This window comes from Dromaius novaehollandiae, chromosome 3, assembly GCF_036370855.1.
Source record: "Dromaius novaehollandiae isolate bDroNov1 chromosome 3, bDroNov1.hap1, whole genome shotgun sequence".
In the NCBI taxonomy this organism is placed as follows: Eukaryota; Metazoa; Chordata; class Aves; order Casuariiformes; family Dromaiidae; genus Dromaius; species Dromaius novaehollandiae.
Genome location: NC_088100.1, coordinates 1,130,342 through 1,149,008, shown reverse-complemented (window position 1 = coordinate 1,149,008; position 18,667 = coordinate 1,130,342). Strand labels below are relative to the sequence as shown.

The following is an 18,667-nucleotide window of genomic DNA, read 5'->3' as shown; positions in this document are numbered from 1 at the left end:
AGGTCTAGTGAACAAGTGGATGGGGTTCCAGGTGGCCACACTACAGAATAGAGACAGTGTCTGGATAACATTCAGGTAATGTAATGACGCCTCAGATGTATCTAGTCTACAGGAGAAAAACATAGACCATGTTCTGACAAGGCAAGATTCAGACAAAACCTTCTCTGAAAACCTGGGTTTTATTTTAATAGTAATATTGTCCCAATTGAAAGCAACAGAAGAAGGATCGGTCTTATGGATTTGCATCACCCCCTTCAGCTTGTCAGTGGCAATAGCCACCAAAAAGTTTGTCTTTATTGAAAGATGAAGACGGTTGATAGCCAAAGGCTTGAATGACACTGAGGAAACACTTCCTCCTCTGAGCAAATGAGACTAGGCTCAAATACCATCAACGAATTTTGTGTGTAATGAGGGGAAATCATTGAAGCAATCTCTAAGCTATAAGCATGGAAAAAATGGAGGGCCTTCCTCTTTGGGGTGGACAGCAGATACGGCCACCAAATGCACTACAAGAAGCTAATGAAGATCTCTGAAGATCTACTACTTCAGCCCAGCAGTAATCTAAAACGTTAGGTGGAACAAATGGAAGGGAAGCCATTGGTGTTGATGTTCATCAGGAAATAAATCTAGCCCCCTTGGTTCTATTTCCACTGGATATTTTGTGCTAGTAAATGTAATATTCCTATGCAGGAAGGAGCAGGCATATTTTAATACCAGAAGCCATGTGGCATCCTGCTGTGAGCTGTCAGAAGATGAAGCATGGATGATATAGCTGAGCTGAGGGTGATGAGCTGAGCTGAGCAGGAACTTAGAGCTCTCCAACAAAAGCCAGCATAGGTCATGGTGCAGCAGCTATTCCAGTCGAGGAGAGAAGAAAAGGATTACTCATGTTGCCCCCTGTCTTATCTTTCAGCTGAGTTTGGAACTGAAGAGAAAAGAAGTATATCAGCCTCCCCTGCAGAAGGAGAAATATTACCCCTGTGAAGGCCCTTGGTGAGAGCCTAGCTCTAGGGCCTGGCTCTTCATTTTCTGTCCACAGCAAAAGCTGACAGCAGAGAACTCCAGCTGCAGAAAACAAGTCCCATAATTCAGCTGCACGAAATGACCTATCCACTATAAATCGTCTGCCTGTTTCAGACTCCAGACGAGTGGAGTGTAGAAAGGTGCACTTGGTGCTTAGTGTATCACTTCCCAAGAAAAGGGAAATGGATTTCGCATCGTTTTTGTGGATATAGAACAAAGAGGTCTTATTGACCACTGTTATCTTTTATGACAATCTTGTATGCATGAATGAAATGCTAGACCTGCTTTCATCACTCCCTGGTTTCTAGGATGCTGATGCAACTTGTATTACACGTGAGATCCCCAACTCTGAGCTTTTATGTTATTGGAAATGAACTCACACTCCAGTGATAAAGCATATTTCACAGTCATTCTCGATAGTGGAAGTACATTGCAAGTCATTCCATTGTGCATCTTGTTCTAGACTTGCACTCAGCAAAGACAGTTGTGATTGTCCTGAATAACAGCTGCTTCGAGGCTGCTGAATGATATTTAGACAATCCTACCAAACAGAGTCAAACTTGCAGAGATTTTAGATAAAGCTTCTCATGAGGAATCATGGTGACAGGCAGATGAATGACTCAGGGCTTCCAAGCAGACTTTTTGCAGTCACAGTCTGAGATCCCAGCTACTCCGAGATTAGTTGAATCATTTCCCTAGACTGATTATACTGACTTTTCCTGGACTGTAAGGCAGTTTGAGTAGACTAGCTTTGGCAGAGATGCCTACATTGCATCCTTTTCCTCTGCTCAGATGAAGAGCATACTCAATTTGGTCAGATGAATAGCATCCTACGGGGCTAAATGTAGGTTCGTATATATGAATTAGGCTCTCTTTATAATTAAAGGAGAGGAATAGTCACTTCTGAGGTATAATTCATCTCATTCTAATGAGATATCTAAAATGGGTCGGATGAACTGTATACTTCAGGTGCCTATGTCTCTATGCCATAGGAAAAGTAGGGTGACAATTAAAATAAAGACATCTATATTGTATATGTCTGAAGTTAGGCAAGGTGAGTCCTATCATATGTTAGCCAACAGAAATACACTGTCAGCAAAATTAAAATCTATGCAATGAGTTTTGCCAGCAAAATTATGTTAACTGTGGATGAAGTACAAAATTTTGCTAGCAAAATTTTAAACAGTAGAAATACCAAAACTCTATAGCAGCAGAGCGCTTCTACTGTGAACTCAGCTAGCTGAATAAAACCAGATTTTGCACTGATACAGGAATTTTGTCTTCCTCAAGTAGAAGTACAGTTTTGCAGATACAGCTGCGTCTGTGACGGGAGTTCTGCAGACACACCTTGCATGAAGTCATTCTCCCTCATATTATTGACCAATATAGAACTGCTGCCAAAAGTCTGTGATCAAGACAGAGATAAAAAATCAGTTGTCCATTATCAGAAGTAATGGAAGGTAGAGATATGAACAGTGAAAAATTCCAGATATTACTGCTCCTGCAGCTGAACCGGTTCCTAAATATTCAGCTTGGTTGTCACTGCACCACATTCTCTGTTGTTTCTGGTTGCAGAAAATAAAAGTCATATACCAAGTATTACCTCAATTCCGGAAGCAGTACGTGACTTGAAGCGGTATGCTTCATTCGACATTATACCAGACCTAATAAGCCTTGCTGAAAACATGGCTGTTGAGGAGAGCGCAGAGATTTCCGAGCTGATTCGCAGCATGCCTGCTTCGATTCCATAAGGATAATGCTTCGCCCGACCAAAGAAGTCCTGCTGGAGCTGAGCTGCTCTGCACAACAACAGCTCAAGTATCTGCATTCACGGCAATACAGACATCCTGCCAATGGGAGACAAAACACCAGTCTACAGTCCATTTTATATTTCTCATTCTCATACAAGGTTGTATGCATTGCTTTGCACAAAAAAATTGGGTTCCTGTTTTTTGTATCACTTTCAGAACTTAAAATAATTATTTTAAAGCGATACCCACATAACCCTCCCCCAGTAAAAGGCCATCTGCTCATTGTTTTACTTTAGCAATCTGACATTTGCATGTTCATTTTCCTGGCTGGAAGTACCAACCTGAAACCAGCTCACTGCCTGCTTTGAATCTGACTTTAAAAATAGGATTTAAATAGTCTTATAATTCTGCTTTAACAATAATTCCTGTTCAATAAATATGAATTATCTGAGCTTAAAGGCAAACTATCATAATAACCTTGCTTCTAATTTTTACAAAGTGGGATAATGCTGGATAGTGCTGGGTTCATATATAATAAGGTCAATCTTTCTTTTATACCATCAGTGATGAATCGATCCACTTTTAATGAACCGTGCTTCACTTCCTCCTATACAGCTTCAAGAGATAAAATTAGATCTGAGGAAAATGACCTCTGAGAGCAGCTGGTCAACCAAACCACTTGTATCAAAAAAGCTGTAATTTGTACTTCAGCCGAGACGGTTTGTGCCACAGTAGGAGCTAGATAAATACTGAATTAAAAGCAGATTAAGGAATAGTTTTGAAATAACTACCAACAGTCCCATTCTGTGGCTTGTGCAGCTGCTTTTGGAAGACAGACCTGTCTAGAGCACAGGCTCTTGGCTTGCAGAGCAACATGTCCTCTCCAGAAAGAGCCTTTCAGTTGAGTGTAATTCCTTCTCTGTGACTTTTAGGGCTTTGAGCCTTTTCCTTATATCCCAGGACTGTGGAAAGGCTCTTGGGTGGAGGATTGAGCACTATCTGCCATAAAGGGACTTACTCTCTGTGTAGGCCTCCACAGGTGCAGGCAGAATAGTGAGAGATAATATTGGAAACGACACAAAGAAACATGCTTTTCTCTGGAATCTCCTTGGGTCTCCCAGATGCTTTCGGGTATTTCTATAGTGTGGAAAGAAGGAGGATGCAGAGTTCCCTGTGCTCGTAGTTATGGTATTAGGATTGGAACTGGAGAGCCTTGTCAGCAAAGCACTGCACCTGGGCTAACATCGCTGTAGGTGCAGGTATTTTATATGAGGGTTCTGCTAAGTGCACAGCCCCTTCGGGAAAACACAGCACAGGGCTGTCTTGTGCTGGACGTCTTTATTGTCAAAGCAATTTTGTCCCTACGGAGGAGAGTAAGCAAATATGTTTCATGAACATACACAATGTTTTCTGTACTTGAAAATCATCAGCACTTCATTGTTGTTTCAGCAGGCACAAATACATAATAATCACACCGGAGGGAAGTAAGGGTAGTATACTAGCTAATTAGTCTCTCTCTCGGCTCTCTAATAAATAAGCAAAAGGAAGAAAAAATGGATAAGGGGGAAAAGAACCTTTTTTTCCCACTAACTTCTGTTAGCATCTGTGAACAAGTGCCTCTTAAAAATTAATGCTAAATTGCTAATCTCACTGCTTGATTCTAAGTCTTACAGCATTCAGATATACTCTAAAAGCCCATGATCATGAAGAATATGATTGGATAAGAACCTGAGCTTTAATTTTTTAAACAAAAAAATTTTGTAATCCTTGAAATTGTGGAAATGAACTTGAAAAAGGCTCTAAGTACATCCAGAACTTCACAAACAATTAACTTTAGGCTTGTTTCATTTTTTTGCAGGCTGCTGATTCTTGCAGATAACCATGCTGGTATAACATTATCCATCTCTAAAAAGGCAAAAATTTAATCTGGCAGTATTTTATACTGAGCTTTTTGCAGCACAGCTGCAAATTCAGGGCAAGTCAAACCTTGGGATGATAACATCATGTGGGAAGTTATTAATGGTTGCTACCAGAGTAGGCTATTGTAACTAGTAGAACTAACACACCTGTATGTGTTATTAAAGACAGGTGGAAGCAGAAACACCTGTCAGAAGAAAGGCAACTGCAACCTGTGTGAACGGCTTGGCTGTTCCTGGAAATGTTTGTAGGTACAGCTATGCTGCTGAAGTTATACTAGCAAACCTGTAGGGTGGAGACATGCCAGGTAAAAAAAGCCAAAATAACTTGTATCAATTATCTGAAATGTAATATCAAATTAAGCTTCCTGTAAAACTATGTGCATTGCCTAATGCTATAATACAGCTGTGCTGGCAAAGCTGTTTTGAGTTTATACCAATCTTCTCAGGAAATAAACTATCAGGGAAATATGTTTCTGATTTTTGAGTAGAAACAAAGAGAGAAAAATTATTGGGAATAGAAATTGTAATACTGGTAGACTGGGAGTTTCTAAGCAAGAAGCATGCAAGTCTTCAATGCTAGAAGAAAGCTAAGGCAGTTTGCAGCTGGCTGAAAGTCATGATCTCACTCAGACTGCAGCTGTGGAAGGCAGTGGTTCTGAGTGCCCCAAGGACTGTCAATATTTTACCTATTTAGTTAAGTTCACGGCTGAAGCAGCTTTTCTTGCAAGAAATGGAAATGGTGGACTTCACCATATGCCTGTAGCAAGTTTCAAGAGAGAAGAGGAGTCATGAATGCTAGAACGTGTTGCCCTGTTGACTACTCAGGATGGCAGAAAATTAAGGCAACTTAGAAGAGACCTTGGGGGACAGAATTTTCTAACAGGTGCTGTTGAGTCTTTACTTGCTTGGTTTTCAGGTTGAAGCAGTGCATCATTGCTTTTAGCCTGATTCTTTTTCTGTAATTTCTTCTGAGTGGGAAAAGGACAAGGGAAGTCTTGCCTGTTAAGAATACCTGGGGAGCAAATTATTTTCCCCAAGCTTTAAGGGAAAGGCTTAGGTCATTTTATTTAATACTCAATGGAAACATTTGAAAAGGAGGCCAATTTTGCTGCTGACAGCATTTGACATCAGCTGTGAACAGATACTTATGCATACGCAGAGGAGCACTCGGTTCCTGCGCGCAGCTGCCTGCTCTCTCCAGGGAGCGCAGAGCTCCGCTGTTGCGACGACAGCACTGCAGCTTCCTGGGCGGCAACTTCTGTCTTTGGCTGCTGATGACCAGGAGGTTTTTTCACTCTATCTCCTTGTAACAGTTACTGGTTTAAGTTCTAGAACTAGCCTTATGTGCTCCTCTGAAAAGGAAACTGTGGCACAATAGATGTAGTAATAATAATAATAAAAGCCTATTTACATTCATTTTAATTTTGAAAGATGAGCTCTTGAGCTCCAGTGTGCAAAATAGACCATGGCTATTGCGTTTTACAATGGCTTATCTTCCTGGAGGCACGTTTCCTAAAAGCAACTCAGATACAAGGCTAAAGAAGTATGTTAAATAGTATCTTTGCTTCATTTTGTATGACTAGGTCTCTATTTGGATGGATGGTAAACAGAACAATATACAAGCTTATCCTTAATTTTAGACTTTAAAAAGAGTAATATGGGGAACGCGGTGGACAACAGCTGTAGGAGTTGTGCTTTTGTGGTTTATGAGCAGCAAGAGAGTCTTCTGAAAGGAATGTTGGTGCCTAATCCAGGCTGTTCAAGTGTTTGAAAAAATGAAGATTTGTTCAGTCTCAGCCACCAATTCAGACAAAGGAAGATTGTGTGAATTTCATGGACCTGCTTTTGAACCAGAAACACAAGAGAAAATTGCTGAGGTCTTGGCCTAGCAGTGTCGAGATTCCAGCTGACTGAAAATTGGGAAATGATTATGCTGGATATGAAAACTCAGTGCTATAAGAAACATGAGCTAATGGCTGGCTTTCTAATAAACAAATACTTATTATTTGAGATTTGCTATTACTCATGCTACTGTAGAATTTAGATCTCCTAGTCATGGAACAGAATTACACTGTGACCTCAGGAAGATAGCATATGCTTGGGGGCAAAGACTGTCTAAGCATAAAAGAAGACAAAACAGTTAAGTATAGGAAATAAAGGTAAAGTTTTAAGACAGAAATAGGCTGGTTTGAAAAGTAAACAAGTGGACAGTGGAGGCTGGCATTACGAGCTGACTAGATTTGGGAATGCATTTGAATGTTAGGTGATAAATGAGGATGTGAAGGCTTTTGAAAATGAAGGGAAGGATCTCATTTTTAACATAAGAGCCAATAAGAGCTACATGGCAATAGTAATCATGAGCTAGAAGGTGATGAAAATAAAATTGATGGATATAATCAGGCCATAACTGAATTTGTCAAGGCTGCAGAGAAGGATTTTGCAGTAACTGAGGTAAGGTATGGTGACAGCCTCATTAAGATTTTCAGTCGATTGAGAGGAAAGCTGTGATACTAGATATTTTACACAGTAAGAATCGATAAGCTTTAGATGTTGCCTGGATGTGTAGACCCCAGTAAAAAGCCTGGCTGAAGACTTTCCTGAGTTTACGGTCAAGACACTGGTGATATCCACAGCAACTGAAAAATAACACGACGGAGGTGGCCAGAAAGTGTGTTTTAGTTGCATCGAGCTTGATTGTTGGCTAGCAGTCTGTGAGGAGATGCAAGACTTCAACTGAGGCCTGAGCTAGGACCAGATTTTGTGGCACAGTCTGCATATTTGTGATGCCTAAGGAGTTTAACTGCAATGATCGAGAAATCTAGTTGAGGAGAGGAAATACACGATCACCATTTTTACCCTGAGCAGAGCCCAAATGAGGAGAGGAAAATAAAGGCCAAGTTCTCCATGTCCTAGTATGAAGTATAGATTCAACCTGTTCAGAGGATGGCGGTACTGACTGATGTACTATAGATGAAGAATTTGATAGTGTAGGGGGATCAGTTCCTAAGAAATATTGAATTCGATATCACAGTAAGTTTGAAGGACACTTCGTTGCTAGATACCTAATTCCTTCAGCATTTTTACCTGGATACAGGATTCTTGCCCAAGTCTGCTGAATGGCTACATTTGAACAGAGTCTAACATAAACCTTGCTGTAGACTAAAAACCTTAGGGATACTTTCAAAAGACTGGTACAATTATAATTAATGGCTGTGTTGTGCTTTGAAAGCATGCACATGTTGTGATATTTTTTGTATTTATTTGATGGGCTGGTTGTTAAGTTGATAAAAGTAATGCGTAAAACTGATGACTTAGGGCAACTACACCTAAGGAAGCGGATTGCCATTTGTCTGATTTGTTTGTAAAGAGTAAATATTTATATAATTTGAACTTAATACTTGTTTCCATGCACTGACAACAGCTCTCATTTTCTGTCTTTTTTTTTATTTTCAGAAAATCTTCCATGACAGCAGGCTGTCTTATAATAGACATTGGACCAGAATGTCTAAGTTAAGGTAACATGGAGCTGAGCCTAGAGTTAACATACACCTGTTAGTTAAATCTGACCTCTTTGTCAAAGCAAAGAAAGCTCTAAATCTGCCTGTGATTTAGTTCTCACTTTTTTAAAAGGTATTTTGGTACCTTAGTATTTTGGTACTGAAACTCACTTGCATGCCCTAATTGACAGAAGGTTTGCTGTAGAATTTAGGGATTTGAAGGAATTTTTGTCATTAATCCACAGCAAAAGAGAACATTTAAAACTGTTTCAGAGCAGCTGTGTGCAATGACAAAGATAATTTTTGCTTTTTCCCAACAATTCCCAGTTACTGATTTGTGGAAAGAGTATAATGGCCATGATATAAAATCTTAGATTTTTAAGATTTTTAAGTTCTGTTTACATATTTGGAGGTAAGTGCCCTTCCCACTTGTCCTCTTAAAAAAATCAGTTTGTGTGAAATTTTCTGTAAAAAGGTTTATATTCCTACTCTATCTTTTCCTGCAGTTAGTTGCTATTATATACAGTTGCTTGCTGTTGCTGCTATGTTATTTATCAATCAAAAAATCCAGTGATTAATATCTTCCAGGTTGTCTGATCTCCAGTTTGGAAATTAAATGGTCTTCACTTAAGATTCAGAACTCCAAGCTTTACGTAAATCCCAAATGGAATAACACGATGGTTTGCCTCTTAGCCATGAGAGACAACTAAGGTAAGCTCACTAGGTACATGGGGGAATATACAGCCCAGATAAAAAGGGCGCTAGGTTGAATCTGAGTCAACAGTAGGACCTCATCACAGATCAGACAAGTTTCATGCTGGTCTATGTTAGGAGAAGCATTGGCAACAGATGGAGGGAAATTATTATTCCCCTGTGTTTTGCACTCTTGGAATAACGTTTCCGTTTGGGTTCCGCTCAGTTCAAGAGGGATGTGGAAAAAGTAGAGAGGCAGCACAGGGCCACCAAGATGCTCAGGGGCCTGGGGCATGTGACCCACAAGGAGAGGCTGAGGGAGCAGAGCTTGTTTAACTTGGTGGAAAGTAGGCTAAAAGGGTCATCTAAGAGCAGCCTACAACATACGAAGGACAGTTACAAAGATGACTGTCTGTTCTCTGTAACTTCTTTGACTTTATAATGCATAAAATACATCCTGCTCTAAGTTTGGAGCATATATCACGTTACACTTCAGGAAAATAAGCAAGCTATAATTCTGGGAGTCAGTCTGAGATGTGCTTAGGGGAAAAAAATGGTATTTAATCTTGGATCCTGGATTCGCTTACCTCTTTCACAGCCCCTATCACCAGTGACTTTCTTCAAGGACTGTTCTAGTTTATAATCAAAACTTACTCATTTTAGTTGACCCTCAATTCATCATCGCCTTAAATGATTGTTTATGCCTGTACGTTTATACCTGTTACTCTGCTTTGGTTTCATTGTATAACCTTTGTATACAAGCTTAAAACTTCTTAGGATGTTACAAATGTTATGTATCTTTTTGTCCTGGCATGAGAGGCTTTTTCACACAGACACATATTACAATTTTCCACATTCTCTTCTCACAGAAACAGGAACATATGATGCTGCATATTGCAAGAAGCTGCTCATTTCTCTATGAAACTGCGATACCGAAAGAACAACCATTTGAGATGCTGCACAGAGGTAAGTACTTTGCACATATGTAACAAGGGCTGGCTTTCAGATATCATGATAATTAGTTTTTCTGTCCAGTCTTACAAGAAAGAGAGTGGATTGAGTGATATCTTCCTTAACAGGAAAGAAGACAGAGATAAAATCAGAGGCCTGTGTGGGCTGGGAGGGTCACCTTGGAGGCCCTAGGACTTCTAAGGGCAGAAATGGCCTTCTCCAGTTGGGAGAAGATGGCAGTGGATTGCCACTTTGGAGGAAGAGGTGGGCTGGGGGAACAGTTGTGCTGAGAAGAGAATAGCCAACGCATGGAGCAGTGCTGAAGGAGGGGAAAAGCAACGTCTGTGACAGCCTCTTGTGGCAGTATGTGGAAGGTGTGGGTAATAGTGATGGTGGTAGGAGGTTAGTTGGGATGGCAGCTGGCTGCATTACAGGCGGAGGCTGCAGGAGAGAGCAAAGGGAGCTACTCCTCTGTAGTAGATAGCAGGAATAGTAGCCACGTGCATGGAATTGTGTATGGCCTTGTTGGTAGAGCTGACAGTGAGAGGAAGATGGTACCTCGGCTGCTGCTTAATTGCCATGGGAGTGGAGAGGTGTGGGGGGAGGCTGATACCAGAGCAGAGGGAAGGTTGTTCAGACTGTAGTTAGTGGCACTGGGGAAAGACACAGATGGTAATTAAGCGGTGGCTGCCTGCACTGAGTGGGAGGCACGTGGTTAGTTGTGGGGAGACGCTTGGTAGCACCGGAGGGAAAGGAAGCGCATGGTTAGGTAGCGGTTAGCAGCAGCAGGGGGAAGGGAAATGAGTAGCAGTGTGCAACAGAGAAGGAAAAACAGTGATAAAGCATTGGCAGGTCATTAGCATCAACAGGTGGAGAGGTGACCCTCGGTGGCAGCTAGAAGGGAAACGGGCAGGAGTCAGGACGTGGTTGGCAGCACTTAAGGAGAGCTGTCCATAGCCCCGCGGCAGCAGCTGTGGGGAGATGATGGCCAGCTGTCAGGGGCACAAAGGGAGAGGGACCAAGTGGTCAGTGAGTGGCAAGGGAGTAGTGGGTGGCCCTTATCAGCATTCAGTGGCCATGAAGAGGGGAGAAGGTGGCAGTTGGCAGGGACCAGCGCAGGCAATCGCTGGGTGCTGGCTGCTGGAAGAAGGGATGGTCTCAGTGTTGGTGCTTGCTGACTCTAAGCAGGAAGGTGGAGGTGGGCGTTGGGCAGTGGTTGAGGGGAGGAAGGGAGCAGGTTGCCACTCGGTGGCTGTTGGTGGCGGTGGGAAGTGGGTGGAGGTTGGTGACGGGGCATGGAGGGGGGAAGCTGGTGGTCACGGTGCCACAGTCGCTAAGTGTGCAAGCGTGGGGGAGCAGGGGCTGGAGGGTGACAGCAGACGACTGTGGGGGCAAAGGGTGGGTGCAAGGTGGGGGTTGGTGACTGTGGCCGATGGCAGTTGGTGGCTGCGGGGGGAGGGGAGCTGATGGCGGTTGGTGGCCGTGGAGGAGGGAAACCGGGGGGGGGTTGTTGGTGGCGGTTGGTGGCCGTGGGGGAGGGGAGCCGGAGGTCGTTGGTGGCTATGGGGGAGGGGAGCCGGGGGGGTCGTTGGTGGCGGTTCGTGGCCGTGGGGGAGGTGAGCTGGAGGTCGTTGGTGGCAGTTGGTGTGGGGGGGGGGAGGGGAGCCGTTGGTGGCGGTTGGCGGCCGTGGGGGAGGGGTGCTGGGGGGGGGGTCGCTGGGGGTGGTCGGCGGCCGTGGGGGAAGCGCAGCTGCGGGACGCTGGCCGCCGTGGGGGAGCGGAGCTGGGGGTCGCTGGCGGCCGCGGGGAGAAGGGCGCGGGGTTCGCTGGCGCCCGGGAGAGCAGCGGGGCCGGCGGCGAGGGGACCGGCTGCCACACGCGGCGCGGCCCCCTCTGGGAAGCGCTCGCCTCGACGGCGCCTGCGCGCGCGCGGCGGGAAGGGGGGAGGGGGCGGGGCGGGGCCCGCGCCCTGGCGGCCGCCCTGGCGCGGGCGGGGGGTGGGGGGGGCGGGCAGCGCCCTTTGGCAGCGGCGGCGGGGCGAGGGCGCAGGCGCGGGGCGGGGCGGGGCCCGACGGCGGCCGGCCCCGCCCCTCGCCGCGGCCGGTACAGTAGGAGGAGTCACGCGGGCGGGGGGTCACATGACCGCGGCCCTTTACAGTAGGATCCCAACATGGCAGCGGCGGCGGCCGCGGGGGGAGTCGGCGCTGGGAGCGCTCGGACCTAGGGCCGCCCGCCCGCCCCCCGCCGCCCTCCCCTGCTCCCCCGGCAGCGCGGCGCCGCGCGCCTCCGCCCCCCTCCGCCCTCCCCGCCGCGAGCGGAAGGAGCGCCCGGGAACCTCGGAGCCAGCTACGCCCCGCCGCGTCCGACATGAGGGAGAAGGGCCGCAGGAAGAAGGGCAGGACCTGGGCAGAGGCCGCCCGGACGGTACGCGGGGGCGGCGCGGGGGGGGCGGCGGGGGCCGGGCCGCCGCCAGGGGAGGGTGTCCGGCGGGGCCCGGAGGCCGCTGGGGCGGGTCAGAGGCCTCCCGGCTGCGCCGGGTCATGCGGGCTCCCTCCTGCGGGGGGCGGCCGCTCCTGTCGCTGCCTGCCGCCGTGGCGTCCGGTGCCCGGCGGGGAAGGAGCCGGCGCCGCCGAGGTGGCCCTGGCGCTGCCCGGCGTCCCCGGCTGGGGCCGCGGGGTCGGCGGGGGGCGAGGCCGCCTCCCGCGGGGCTTCGGCGTGCCGGGGCTCGGCGGGGAGGCTCCGGCGAGACCTGGGCGGTCTGGGCTGGAGCGACACGCTCGTGGGTTTGAGCCAACTTTTAAATTAGTGCGTTATGGTGAACCGGAGCTGTTATAGGCCGATCCAGGAGCGCTTATTCTTGTTTCCGACGCTGTCAAGGCATCAGCTGCAGGGCCGGTGGCTTTGCCACGGGCCGGGCTCTGTCCCTAGTCCCACCCGAGGCCCCGTGTCACCCGCCGGGGCAGCCCTGGCCTCAGCGGGAGGGTCAGCAGAGCCTCGGTGTCTGGCAGCAGGTGGGTTTGGAGAGAGAGCCTGGTGAAATGTGAAGCTTTTCACATAGAAATGCAATACTGCAGAGTCTGCAGGGGCTCTTAATCTGTCTCTGCCCACAACTTTGTCCTAGTGCTTCTTATTTGAATAGCTTTTTCTTTAATTTTGACCTGTTCTCCAGTTGCTTAGTGTTTCTAGACGCAAATCTGGATAGGGAACTCTTTTAGGGAGGGATTTCCTCTTCATGTTTGCAAAATGCTGTGAGTAGTAAGACTTTTAAATAATATTACAAAACAAGTGACATGTACTATGATTTTCAGTATTCTCAGTGTATTAATGTCTGTCACACAGGAGAACTTGTTGCAGTAGGGCAGGTGAATTGCCTCATGTCATACAAAGATTCACCCTAGAAGGAGGACTTTTATCTTCTGATTCCCAAGTCTAAGAGTCTTTGTTACTATGCTATTTTCAAGACAGACTTGCATATACTCTCTGCTCGGAGCATGCATGTTAGAGAAGGGATAAATGAAAAGGGAACTTAAGTAGGAGGAGAAGTGTGAGAGAGGAACCTGAACAAGTGCACGCTGCAGGAGGAGTGGAACAGAAGCAGTGAATTGTGGAAGTACACCATGCGCTTGAAAAATATCTGCATTTGCAGTGGAGATTCAAATCTACTTAATAGAGAGGTGGAGGAGGGGTTCTGGTTATAGCATAAGCATTCTGGAAGAGGTATCTGTTAAAACAAGACTTGAAGTCTGCCTAGAAAGCAAATGTAAATAGGCATCTGCGGTTGATACTTGCAAGCTCTAACTCTTTTCATAAATAGTAATTTATTTGGACCTTGTATTTACAGTTTGAAAGGCATCAAAATAGTTGCACTTCATTCAAGGGATATGGTGCAGTTAACTATTTTAAGAATATAGGATGCATTCCGCAAGTGGGCACTTGGTCTCTCTGCATATGTTTTTGTGTATCTTTTAAAACTTGTTTCCAAAGTAGAATGGAAGAGTTTCATGTGTAGGGTGTCCATGTGACCAGATCTTTTTATCTGCCAACATGCATCGCTGTTCATGCTGTATCCATTGATCTCTTTTAAAATCCACTTCAGTGCTAAAACACATGTTTAGAAAAGCTGCACTGGAAAGTATCAAAACAGAAGGTTATTTGGTATCCTAGGTAGCATACCTAGCTTCATGGCAAGGGTAGCCAGAAAATAAGAAGAGATGACTAAATGCTTGCCAAAACTTCTGTTTTGGCAAATATTGCTATTTGTGTCTTCAGTGGGAATGTTAAAATATTCTGGTCAAACTCCAATTCCATTTTCTCTCTTCAGAAAGTTCCCTTGCATTTTTTGGAAATAATGTCTTTTGGTTCTTGTCCTAGCTTGTGTACTTGTATTGGCATTTCAGCTGCCAGTGCTCGGAGTTCATAGGGTTTGTTATACAACTGCATTAAGAAATGTGGCAGCTCTCGGGCATTCTGTTCTGCTCATGAGAGGTAATATAAAACTTGTTCAAACTCTGAAAGTCTTCCCGTTTATATTCAGTGTAGTGTTGCATCTCTGCACTTTTTTGTGGAGTTAATTCTTTGCTAGTTTAGCTCTCTCTGCTAGCTCACTATGGGCTGGAGTGAGCCCTAATAGTCAAAAATAATCATGACAGCTGGAGGGTTAGGGGCCTTGGGGGGCCACATTTTTTGCTGCTGGCAAGCCGTAAAGGTAGCTGTCCTGTCGTGCTGCACTGTAGTGGTTACTGAACAGCAGCTCAAGGTCATCAAAGTTGATGTTTCTGTGGCGATTCTGCCCTGTGTCTGCCTCCTCGCTGTGTCTCTCGCGTCACCACTGGTGCTTGTAGGTAGCTCAGGGAGCTAAAACAGCAGAAAACTATTATTATGGTTCTGGTTTGGCTTTATGCCAGTTTAGTTCTTATAACCAGCTGTTTGGAATCAGGTATTTGCCAGTGCAAGAGGTGGTGGGATTGGGGGGGGGGAGGAGAGGACAGGAACTGCCAAGGTAGTTTCACCTTGAATTCAACTGTTGTGAAACTGCAGTGTTAGTCTTAAACCAGGTGTTAAGCAACACAAGTGTGGGCCATCTATTTGATTTTAAAAAAACAAACAAACAAACTAGGGTAGGTGGTAGGCATATGGATGAGATTGACTCAGTAGGACTCAAACTTTTCTTGTTCTTATATGTCTAGGAATATTAGTTGGAGCAGAATTGTAGTGTAAAATAAGGAAAGAGTGCCTGGTGAGGGTAGTGCATTCAGGGAGGAAGTTACTGTTGATAAACAACCTTTTTTCTTATTTCCTGGCTCATTCAGCAAATGCGCAGCTGCAGATGGCTATTAACTTGTGACTTTTCTTGGGACAATGGCTGAGTATCCCTGCAGTTAAAATAAAAAGCTTCACAAAGGTAAGAAGCTGGTGCTATGTAGTACTCAAGTTTGAGATAAATGCACTGAACTACACTCTTCAGAAACAGTCTTGTCTTTCTGCAGTTTGGTTGCTTAGCTACACCAATGGGACAGTGTCTAGAGAAGAGAGGATATATCAAGATTAACTTGGATCTATGCTCAGCTATATATTGAACTATATATTCTGCTGAAGACTAGAATACATAAATTATGTCTATATTGGTAAACTTAACAGCTTCAGGGCTTGTTTTCTTGCCCTGAGGCAACCTCCCACAGTTTATGCATATCCATACCACTAAACTTGTAGCGTTCATAACACAATGACTGTATTTGGTAGCACAGGCCTGTGCTAATTTTTGGACTGTACTGGGACCTTGGTCTGGGCTCAGCTTGTAATCTCACAGACAAGTCTGTGGCAGGGACCTTGCTGCTAACTTAGTGGTGTGGACGGCGGTTTAGTGCCTGGGCTGTGCCCTAGTATCACTTAGCAACTGGTGTAGCTGTAGCTGTGGGGCTGTAGTGGTTCTTAGAAGGCTGTAGCTGATGCTTGTCACCGCTGGTGTGGGCAGATGAGAACAAATACGCAGTAGTACTTGCTTTGGTCCGGTTTGGATATGCGTTATTATCATACGTGAACTGATACAGTGCTTGTGGTTGAAGGGGCTGGTATGTAATGTTATGTCTGCGCTCATGAATGTGGTGACAAGACTTGTGTTACGCAGCAGGGAAGCTCTGCCCTTTCTTTTTGGCTACTGAGGGATCTGAGTTGTTGCTATTTCTCTTACTTATATTCAGTACAGCCTCCTAAAGCAGGAAGGGATCGCTAGAACGGCAGCATGCCCCGTCCACCTTTCTGCCTTCTGGTCTGTTACGTGGTAGTGCACTGTGACTTGCAGGCTGTTGTGGTGTGTTAGTGGCCTGCTTAAATCAGGACAAGAAATCCTGTTGCTGGACATAAGCCACAAACAAGCTGTCTTTGTGCTCCATGTGTGGGGAGAGAGCGTACACTGTCATGTGCCAAGTTTGAAGAAATTTGGTATTTGTTTTTCATGGGAAGTCCCCAAGTGCAACTTGACAAAATACTTTTCTACTGTGCAGCTTCAAAATGCCGAGGCCGAGGAGCTGTCTGAATATGGACAGAGTGCTGTTGCAGAAGACTGTCTCTTTAAAAATGCTTTTCGGCCAGGATGTTATAGAAGTGCAAAATGCAACATTTCATGCTATCTGTTTGTGAGATCAGGATGCTGCCACCACATTTTTTTTTTTTTTCCATTTGTGCTGATTTTCTGTTGAGTCAAACTGGCACTTTTGTTGCCTGTGGAAGGTGAAGAATTCTAGTGAGAGAGCGCTCTTGGGTGAGCAAATAGATCATAAGCATATCGCAATGAATTTCTTGAAGATACAGCTATCCATTGAGTCTGAACGCTATCGCTGTACTGTAAGTTGCTGTGCTGCTTCTTGTGGCAGCTCTTGTGATATGAAGCCTTCTCCTCTCTTGCTGCAGAGGTCTGTATGGATCATTTCTATCCACTTAAATAAAAGGAAAAGGCATGCCATCCCTGAAGCTGATACTGCAGCACGTATGATCCAATTTGCTGTTCAACTGCTATGTCAAACAAGATAATGTGGTCAGGTAAAGGCAAAATCAAGTAGAAAGCTTATTCACTAGAGAAGCAAATGGCATGTTTTACAAGTTGACTTTATTAAGACTGGCTTTTTATTAAGGTACAATCTTCTGGAAAGTGATAGAGAAAAAGAATAGAGTACGGGATTGAGGAATGCTGTTCTTCCCTGCTTTCTGTTAAAAGGCACATGCAGAAGAGAGGATGGAAGAGCCTGGACTGTAGGAAGTTGCCCACTTGCATACAACTACATGAGCTGTTTGCTCACTCTTTTACCCAAAATTGAAAATCTACAAAGGTTCAAAGACTACTGCAAAAATATACATAAGCTCAGAGGATTCTGTAAAACATTAATGGCAGTGTGTTGGGAATAATTAGAGGCTGGCTGGAAGGGAGTGATCAGCCTAGTAGCCAGTGCAGTTATTTTCTGCTGCTAGTTATTTCAAGTGTCCAGCTACAGCTTTTCAATTTATGTGTCAACAGAGCTGAATTGTGCTTGCAGAATTGTGCTATTTTCAGACAAAAGTAGTGCTTGGCTTAGTTGGGTGCAAAATGCAAATGATGCTTGAAGTGGAGTGATCAAATCTCCGAAGGCCTGGTGAAATGAAGAAATCAATTGGAACGAATCTGGGGGATGCTTGGGAACACAGGGCCCTTCCTGTTCAATTCGAGAGCTAGAAGATGGTTAAATGGCTAAACAAATCTTGCAAATTGAGCTGATAGTTGAAGCAGTTAAGGTTTCTTTTTTAACATTATATATATATATATATTTTAGAATCCCCTATGAGTAATCATAGCTTACTTCCACATCTTAAATCTATGTCTGGGTACAAGATGTGTTTCACAGAAGACTGAGGACCAGAAGCTGGGGCTTAATTCAGTTACATCTGTCACAAGTTTTCGCAGAGGCTTCTGCGGGGGTACAGAGCAGCTGAAAGCCACTGGCCCGGTGACCAAGCCATCTACGTTGCATCATTCTGCCACATGCTTCATTCATGACTCTGCTGGCTAGGGAAATGCCAGGGCAATATTTCTATAGACCTAGACTCGTGTCTGCACAAGGCAGAACAAGAGCCTGTTCGCTTTGTCAGAGGCTAACCGAGAATTGCAGTTTTCTTCACTACTTAGTCATGTTTATCCCTTGTGGACCATAGCACTTGGTTGTATTCTTCCTGAATTTTTTCAAGCCTTTTATTTTTTTTTAAGGACCTTCCTGCACAGTCAGCAATTGCTCTACAAATACAAACTCTGTTTTGATCCAATGTGGCTCGTATCCTCTGCTATGAAGTCTTTTGGACGCTAAAGCTCTTAGTGAACTGAAAGCTACTCTAAACACCTCTTGGGAATCAAAAATTTTTCCCAAATGGAGATTAAAAGAAAATATATGGCAATAGAATTTGGAAAGGTTGAGATGGAAGAACAACGCACTTTAATCGCTCTAGTGGAGCTAGGAGACTGCAGAATCTGTCATTCTTCCCATCAAGGTAATGCAAATCTGTGTCTGTCATCTTAAAAATTAATTTCCAGATCAAAGTGTGTGTTCCTGCTCGGGCCTTTAATGACTTAAGGCTTCAAAATCCCTGCGAGTTCATAGGGAAACGCGTACCAACTGCTGGAGAGTGCAGTCGTGGCTGGCACGAGGCAGAGGCAGTGCAGGATGCCCGTCCCTGCAGGGCAGTCCCCACCAGCTGGCAGGTGTGAGGGCTGATACACCTGGTACCTGGGATGGAAAAGTCGGAATCAGAAGTTCGGGAAAGTGTCCGCCTTGTTTTGTGTGTCGGTAGAATAAGTGCTGTGTCCTTGTCGCTT

At 45.1% G+C, this 18,667-nt stretch overlaps 2 protein-coding genes across 4 annotated transcripts in view; one reads left to right on the top strand and one right to left on the bottom strand.

The window, feature by feature from the left end:
- HADHB (hydroxyacyl-CoA dehydrogenase trifunctional multienzyme complex subunit beta) overlaps positions 1-18,667 on the bottom strand; it is a 644,785-nt gene that overhangs the window by 136,696 nt on the left and 489,422 nt on the right. The window lies entirely within an intron of this gene.
- The window catches only part of ASXL2 (ASXL transcriptional regulator 2), a 123,271-nt gene continuing 116,517 nt past the window's right edge, over positions 11,914-18,667 (top strand). For 2 of the 3 annotated variants that reach the window (XM_064508187.1, XM_064508185.1), the window contains exon 1: positions 11,914-12,258. In XM_064508187.1, coding sequence (XP_064364257.1) covers positions 12,202-12,258 — 57 coding nt within the window. In that variant the 5' untranslated portion in view covers positions 11,914-12,201. Of the gene's footprint in view, positions 12,259-17,795; positions 18,343-18,667 lie in introns of those variants that run through there. The other variant, XM_064508186.1, reaches the window with a different exon arrangement.